Source organism: Tinamus guttatus, unplaced genomic scaffold (genome assembly GCF_059628265.1).
Source record: "Tinamus guttatus ecotype Peru unplaced genomic scaffold, ASM5962826v1 Tinamus_guttatus_pri_ptg000629l, whole genome shotgun sequence".
Lineage (NCBI taxonomy): Eukaryota > Metazoa > Chordata > Aves > Tinamiformes > Tinamidae > Tinamus > Tinamus guttatus.
This window is the reverse complement of record NW_028289163.1, coordinates 313,468-321,550: the sequence shown is the minus strand read 5'-3', so window position 1 is coordinate 321,550 and position 8,083 is coordinate 313,468. Positions and strand designations below refer to the sequence as shown.

General features: G+C 66.1%; 1 protein-coding gene across 1 annotated transcript; it reads right to left on the bottom strand.

Moving 5' to 3' along the window:
- Positions 1 to 3,380: 3,380 nt before the first annotated feature.
- Positions 3,381 to 7,784, bottom strand: RUSC1 (RUN and SH3 domain containing 1). The gene is made up of 8 exons (XM_088535438.1): positions 6,497 to 7,784; positions 5,921 to 5,997; positions 5,100 to 5,274; positions 4,929 to 5,034; positions 4,802 to 4,848; positions 3,882 to 4,647; positions 3,630 to 3,743; positions 3,381 to 3,549 (listed from the first exon to the last, which is right to left on the bottom strand). Exons 1-8 carry the CDS (start codon positions 7,782 to 7,784, stop codon positions 3,381 to 3,383), a joined length of 2,742 nt encoding a protein of 913 aa, XP_088391564.1.
- Between the last annotated feature and the right edge of the window lie 299 nt (positions 7,785 to 8,083).

Here is an 8,083-nt window from a genome sequence, read left to right as displayed (position 1 = left end):
CGCGCGGGTCTGCCGGGGACGGGGGCAGGAGCCCGTCCCGCGCGGCGCCCGGAGGACGCTGACAAATAGACAAACAGTAGCACTTAGGTATCCGGGCGGCAGGGCCCTGCCCCGCTCGGCAGTGCTCTTTGCTGTGTGTGTTGTTGGGCGTGCCTTGTATTGATGTTAGGTACTGAGAAAAACCTCGTGGTTATTTGTCCAGGATGGTCAAATTTAATTTATTTTTGCTCCCACTCAGAGGAAAAAAAAAAAACAAAGGGGAGGTTAAGAAGGATGCAAGGAGCGACTCTCTGCAGTGAGGATGTTCCCAGTTCGGCAGCGCAAGCGGTGATTGTACGAGATGCTGCAGCAGCGCCAGGGAGCAAAACCCGCAGCGGGAGGGATGGAGGGCCCTGGGCTGGGCCAAAAACGAGCGGCCGCCCCCAAAAGTCGCGGCCTCCGATTTGCACAAGTTGGAAGAAGAGAGGAAGGGCGCGGGAGGAAGGCTCCCTGCGCGCGGTGGCACTTGTTGGGCATCGAGGACAGCGGGGGCAGCGGGGGGGTCGGGGTGTGATTTATTTCATTTCGTTCTTTTCTTTTCCACTTCTTTTTTTTCTGCAGACAACTTTTATAAAAAGCGAGTCAGATCCTGACAACACCATTGCTGTTGGTTTTTTTGATAAGCTGTGGTTCTCGTGCGTCTAGTGTGTCGTGCAAATGAAAAAAACCTGTTAAAAGGAAAAAAAAAGAAAAAAAAAGAAAAAAAAAAAAGGAAAACCTTCACTACATGAACCGTCAAGCAGTATTCAAAGCGAGTATTTGTTGTGACCTGTAGAATATATGGAGCGCTGACACTATCCTCGTGTTCTGGTTGTACAGCTGAAAACGTCGTCTCTTAAAGAGACAGTGTGTCCTGCCCTCCCCAAGCCCTGTCCCCTTGGAAGCGTCATCCCCAAAAGCCGCTTCCCGGCGGCGGCCGGAGCGGGATGCCGGGATGCGGAGCCGGGATGCCGGGATGCGGAGCCGGCGGAGCGGCAGGGAGCGGGCAGCGCACTGCCCCTTTAGACTGGCTTGGCTTTTTGTCTTTACATATGCATATAGAGTCCTGTTCTAGGTGTTCTTCTAAGGAAACAAAAAGACAAAAAAATACGAGTTTTTAATGTGCCAAGTTGTATATATATCTGCTGCGTGGATGTAAAGCAATACAGTAGTTACATGTTCCTTTTTAATGGACCAAGCTTGTCCTAATGTACATTCTTGTTATTATTATAATTATTTTACTCTTAGTGGAACATGACTCATTCCATTAACTTTTACGTGTTGATTTAAAAAAGGACAAAAAAAAAGAAAGGAAAAAAAAAAACCCTTTGAGAAAAAATATTTTATTAAAAAAAAAAAGAAATAAGAAAATAGTTTGGAATATTTTCTTACTGTAGAAAAGCACTGTACAGTACCAGGAACCCTGAGTATAAAATACTCGTGCGTGTAGTAGGAATATCGCATGTCCAAAAAGAATCTTGAGTTGTCTCATTTAGTTTAAAACAGAAATCATTGTCTCAAAAATGGTGTTAAACACTAAAAACTTTTTAAAAGGAAAAAAAATAAAGTGCGTACAGAAGCGAGACACTAGCTCTGTCATTTTATCTTTCTTTTGTTGAAAGACTAAAACAAAATGTTTTTTAGACAATCAAATGTTAGGTAAGTGCAAAGAATTGTTTTTTCTTACTGGTGTAGAAATTAATGACTTTTTTTATTTTTTCGGTTATTTTATAATAATGAGAAGACCAGTGTGTCACCAGGATCGCTGTTTTAAGACCAGGAAGCACTACATTATTGCAAATAGATATGAACTCTTAGTCTGCATGGGTGTAGGCTGTGTGATTGCTGAAAATAAATGCTGCTAATATATTTCCTTTTTACAAAGCATATCTAAATAGATCATTGTTTTGATGTTAATCTTTGTAAATTATGTATTACCAATTTTAACATTGGATGTAATTGCATAAAAAAAAAAGAAAAAAACCACACACAAAAAAGCCTGCATCTCAATCCTGAGAGTCTAGTATTAAATGGAAAGTCTTTTCCTAGCGCTGCCGTGTGGGGTTTTCTTTGGCCCGGCCGCGGCCCCCCCTGCTCCGCGGCCCTGGAATGGTGCAGGAAGGTTCAAGGGGGAGCTCGGGCCCCAGGTTCCTCAGGGTTTCCCCGTTTTCCTCAGGGTGGCCCCGTTTTCCGCAGAGTTTTCTCGTTTTCCGCAGAGTTTCCTCATTTTCCACAGAGTTTCCCCGTTTTCTGCAGGGTTTCCCCGTTCCCCTCAGGGTTCCCCAATTCCCCTCAGGGTTCCCCATTCCCCTCAGGGTTCCCCCATTTTCCGCAGGGTGGCCCCGTTTTCTGCAGGCTTTCCCTGTTTTCCACAGAGTTTCCCCATTTTCCTCAGGGTTCCCCCGTTCCCCTCAGGGTTCCCTCGTTCCCCGCAGGGTTCCCCCATTTTTCTCAGGGTTTCCCCGTTTTCCTCAGGGTTCCCCCGTTCCCCGCAGGGTTTCCCCATTTTCTGCAGGGTTTCCCCGTTCCCCTCAGGGTTCCCCAATTCCCCTCAGGGTTCCCCCATTTTCCTCAGGGTTCCCCCATTCCAGGCAGGGTTCCCCCATTTTCCTCAGGGTTCCCCCATTTTTCTCAGGGTTCCCCCGTTCCCCTCAGGGTTCCCCCATTTTCCTCAGGGTTCCCCAATTCCCCTCAGGGTTCCCCCGTTCCCCTCAGGGTTCCCCGTCCCCCTCGCTGCCCGTGGACGGTCGTTGTCGCGGGCCCCGCGGAGGGGAGGACGCGTCGCCCCTCCAGGCGGTTCGGCCTCCCCGCGGCCTCCTCCTCCTCTCGGCTCCCTCGAGCCTCCCCGCGGAGGCTGCACCCCCGGGCGCCCCTCGCTCGGCTCCCCGCGACGCTCCCAGCCCGGCCGGGCCCTTCCCACGGGTCACGAGCAGCCGAACGGCCTCCCCGGGGCCGGGGGCTCCGGTTCCTCCTTCCGGTCCTGCCCGGCCTCCGCTGGCACCAAGTGTCGCACCAGGCCGGGCCGCAAGGGAGAATGGGGCAAACGGGGCTGCTGCAGAGCGGACGCGGCGCCGCGGCCCCAGAATGAGGCCATTTCAGAGGGTTTTGGTCACAAACGCGGCCGGGCTCTGGAGCTGACCCAAGACCAGCTGCTCTCGGCTCTCTCCGGTCCTGAAATCCAGACGAGGCCACTTAGCCGGCCAGGAATCCCTCGTGGCGGGATGGATCCGCAGCGATCCCGGTGCACGTGAGTCACAACCTTTATTCCCAGCTTTTCCCTCCCCCCGGAATCAGCCCGTTGGGTCGGTGGGGGCTATGTACAGAGCGGGGGGCAGCGCCGGTGCGGAGCGGCGCCGCGCTCCTCACAGCACCAGCGACGTGTAGCCCACGGGCACCAGCCCCGTGGCGCCCGCGCGGCCGCAGCGGATCCAGTCCTCGTCCACGGTGCAGAGCAGCTGCAGGACGTCGCCCTTGCGGAAGCTCAGCTGGCCGGCGCCGGCGCCCACGTGGTCGCACAGCGCCCGCACGGCCCTGCGGCACCCGGTGAGCGGCCGCGGCCCCGCGAGGAGCCGCCGGGACCCCCGGCCGCGTTTCCCGCCCCCGAGCGGCACCTGGGCGCCCGCAGCGGCTCCCCCGACGGCTCCTGGGGCGCGCGGCTCCTCTCCGGCGCCTTCGCGACGGCAGCCAGGACGGCCACGCGCGGGGACAGCCAGCTCGAGGGCCTCCTGCCACACGGGGGGACGCGGGATACCCCCTGTGCGCCAACGCGGGACGCAGCGCGCGCCGGGCGGCCGCGACGAGGCCGCGGCCCCGGGGACGGAGCCCTCACTGAGGGGCAGGGTCCCCTGGGGCAGCCCCCTCACCTGGACCTGGAGTCGGGGCTGAGCGCGAAGCCTCTGGCCGCGGGGCAGGAGGCTCCGAAGAGCCGGCCCAGCCAGGGGCCCTTCTCGGGGCCGGCGGCAGAGCCGGGCAGAGCCGGGGCCGCCTCCGCGCGAGGCTCCGGGGAGGCCGGCGGCGGCCGCTCGCCCTGGGCCTCGATGGCGGCGGCGGCCGCGGCCGGCGGGTCGGGGCTGCCGGGACGGGGGGCTGCGCTCGGCAGCGGCCGCAGCTCCGTCCCCGCCGGGTCCCGCTGGGGGATCCCGGCCCCGCTCGGGGCGGCCCCGCGCCGGGAGCCCCCGCTCAGCTGCTGCCACCAGGCGCCGAGGCCTCCTCCCGGTGTCGTCCCCGCGGCCTCGGCGGGGGCCTCCGCGCCCAGCAAGGAGCGGCCCAGCCGGTCCCCCCAGCGCCGCACGTGCTGCAGCGTCTGCTGCAGGGCCGGCACCGCCGGGGCGCCCTCCGCGGCGGCCGCCACCGTCCCCTCGGGGGGACCGGGACGGGCGTCAGGCCCCGGCGGGACCCCCGGCCCTCCGTGGCGGGGCCGGGCAGGGGGCAGCGCGGCGCCCGGCGGCGGTTGCGGGGCCGCGGGCCGCACGTCCACGGAGAGGTGGTGGTGCTCGAAGAGCAGGTCCAGGCGGAAGGTGAGCACCGAGAGCGGCTGCAGCAGCAGCAGCAGCTCCTCCGCCAGCTGCGGCTGCGGGCCCTGGCTCAGCGCGAAGAAGGCCGAGGGGAAGTAGAGCGCCGAGACCACCCCTGGGAGACGGGACGCGACGTGACGCCCGGGGCGGCCTCGGGGGCTGCTACCGGCATCACCGCAGAGCCGGGGGCACCTCCTCGTCCCGCTCCATGGGGACGAAACCACCCTCGGCTCTGCGCGAGGAGAGGCCGAGCAGCCCCGGGGCCTCACCTGGGCTCTTGTGCAGGTGGGAGAGCCACAGCTCCAGCTGCTTGGTGCTGCAGGAGGCAGAGGGAGCCCCGTTGGAGCGGGCAGGCTCCATCCCCGCTTCCCGCCGCGGCGCCGGCGCGACACTCACTTGAGCAGCCCCAGGACGAAGGCGTGGAAGCGCTGCCGGGCGCTGCAGAGCGGCGCCAGCCGCGCCACGCGGCAGCACAGCGCGTGCAGCGCGCGCGAGCCGGGGCCTGCGGGACACGGGGCCGTCAGGGCCCCCGCGTGGCCCCGCGGCCGCCGCCGCCACAACACCCACCTGGCTTCACCGAGGCCTCCACCACGCTCCAGGGCGACGTCCTGCGCTGGCCCGTGATGACGTCCTTCTGGAAGGGCTTGAGCCCGTCCTCCACCAAGGCGCAGAGCGCGGGGCACAGCGTGTGCAGCAGCAGGTAGCCCACGTCCGGGCTGAGCCAGCTGTCCCCAAGCTGCGTCTGGGACACGGGAGGGAGAGGGCGGGCAGCACCCAGGGCCATGTGGGCCGGGGGCCGCGGCGGCTCCACGGAGCGGGAGGAGGCTCCGGAGGCTGCCAGCACTGCCGGGAAGCGGAACTATACTGCGTCCAATGCCTGCTGCACCCGCCCTGTGCCCGCTGCATCCACTGCAACGACCCTGCACCCACTGCAGCTGCTGCACCCCTGTGCCCACTGCACCTACTGCATCTGCTGCACCCACCCTTGTGCCTGCTGCATCTGCTGCACCCACTGCAATGACTCTGCACCCACTGCAGCTGCTGCACCCACCCTGTACCCACTGCAGCTGCTGTACCCCTGTGCCCATTGCACCTACTGCATCTGCTGCGCCCACGGCACCGACCTTGTGCCCGCTGCATCTGTTGCACCCACTGCAATGAGCCTGCACCCACTGCAGCTGCTGCACCCCTGTGCCCACTGCACCTACTGCATCTGCTGCACCCACCTTGTGCCCATGGCACCCACCTTGAGCCCGCTGCAATGACCTTGCACCCAGTGCAGCTGCTGCACCCGTGTGCCCATTGCACCTGCTGTACCCACCCTGCGCCCATGGCACCCACGGTGCCTCCTGCACCCAGCGCGCTCCCTGCACCCGCCGTGCGCTCACCTTCTGCACCAGGTTGCGGGCGGCGCTGAAATGGGCCACGACGCGGTCCACGGAGACGCTGACGGCCACGAGCAGGGCTGGGGGGAGCGCGGGGTCAGCCCCGTCCCCGCACACGGGGCCACCCCGACCGCTGCACCCGGGGGGACGTTTTGGGGCGGAACGGGCGGACTTGCCTCTCTTGCGCCCCGCATCGAGGCCCGACGGCTCCGCCGCGGCCGCGGGCAGCCCCGAGGCGCCGGTGAGGGGCGGCGCCGGAAGCCGCGGCGGGAGCGCGGAGGGGGCGGCGGGTCCCGGGCCCGGGCCGAGGCCCGGGGCCTCGCGGGCCTCGCCCATGGGGACGCGGGGGCGAAGGGCGGCGCGGGGCGGGCGGAGCCGCCGCCCTCGGGCCCGCCCCGGGGGAGGGGGGAGCAAAACGGGAAAAACGAAGCGAGAAGAAAAAGCGAAACCCGGCGAACGGGGCGGCGGCCCGGGAGCCCCGTCCGGGATGTCCCGTCCCCGCGGTCCCGGGGCGACCGGGCCCGGCGGCTCCCGCGGCCGCCGCGGCCCAGAGCCCGGCCCGCCCGGTGCGGCCCTCACCCTCCTTGCAGGTCCCGTCGCCTCTCGCCACCTTCCCTGGCGCCGGGGGGGCCCTTCCCGGGTCCCCCGTCTTGTCGCAGAGGGGCCCGGGCGCCTCGGGGACCCCCTCGCCGTCCCCCGGCTCCCCCTCGGCGATGGGCTGCAGCCCCGGCCGCGATTTCCGTCTCTTGGGCGGGTGGTTTTCCACGGGCGCCGGCGGCGCGGGCGGCATCCGGACGGCCCCTTCCAAGGGGGCAGGCGGCTGCGGGGGCTCCCTGGGCTCCGGCGGCGGCGGTGGCGGCTCGGTGGCCGCCTGGCCGCGGTGCTTGGCCCCGCCGGCGCTGCGGGAGCGCAGCTCCTTGAACGTGGTCACCTCGCGCGGCCCGCGGGCCGGCGGCCTCGCCGGCGCCTGGGGCCCCTCGGGGCTCCCGGTGCCCGGCACGAAGCGCCCGGGCGGTGGCAGCTCCGTGTCGGGCGAGAAGACGATGAGCCAGTCGCTGCGGTCGCAGCGGGCCGGCACCGGGGCCGCCGGGCGCTTGCGCTTCTGGGCCAGCTCGTGGAAGGAGGTGATGGTCTTGGCCGCGTCGCCGCGCGGCTCCAGCAGCGCCCGCCGCGGCCGCGGGGGCACCGGCGGGGGCGCGTTGCGGTTGTGGTCCCAGCGCGCGGGCAGCGTGTTGCAGTTGGGGTCCGCGGCGGCGCCGCGCGGAGGCTCCGGTGCCACGAGGGGCTTCTCGGAGCAGGAGTCAAGGGAGCTGCTGCCGACGCTGCTGCTGCTGCTGCTGCAGAGGCTGTCGGGGGGCGGCGTGGCCGGTCTGGGGGCCTCCAAGGCCTCCAGGCCAGCGTCCCCCCCGCCGCAGGGGTCCCCCTGCTCCGCCAGCAGCAGGGCCTCCTCGGCGGGCGCCGCTCCGGGATGGCTCCCCGGGAAGCCGGGCTCTTCCACCGGCGGCGCCTTGCAGTACACGGAGACCGGGGACTCATCCAGGCTGAAGTCGGAGCAGCTGCTCACGGAGGAGGAGGTGGACGGCGGGTCGCAGGGCGAAGCCGCGTCCCCCGCGGCCGGCGGGCAGGGAAGAGGCTCCTGCGGCGGCCGGTTGCGCAGCCCGTGGGCCTCGCAGCAGCGGCACTTGGTGCAGGGGCTGTTGGAGTTGGCGTCGAGGCGGCCGCCGCTGTCCCCACAGGCGCTGCAGCCCGCGGGGCTGCCCGGGCTCTCCTGCAGCTCGGGGTGCCGCGAGAGGTGCAGCCCCAGCGAGATGTGCTGCAGGTGGATGTGGTTGAGGTTGCAGAGCAGCCCCTTCGTGGGGGCCAGCATGGTGATGCTCGCCGCGAGCCCCCGCGCTCGGCACCCGCAGCGAGACGAGACAGGGCCCCGGCCTGGAGAGGACGGAGAGGAGAGGCTGAGGATGCTGCTGCTCACGGTGCAGCTGGATGCGCCAAACCCAGCCCTTCCCAGAGCTCCCGGATTCCCGCACCGCGCTCCGCTCTGCGCTGCGGGACGGGAGCAGCCGGGAGCGGCTCAAGGAGAAAACGCCCTTGAATCCTCCGCCGGGGAGGCTCCGGCCTCCAGCCGCGGCGGCAGCGCGGGCGGCTCCGGATGCGCCGCAGCCGCGG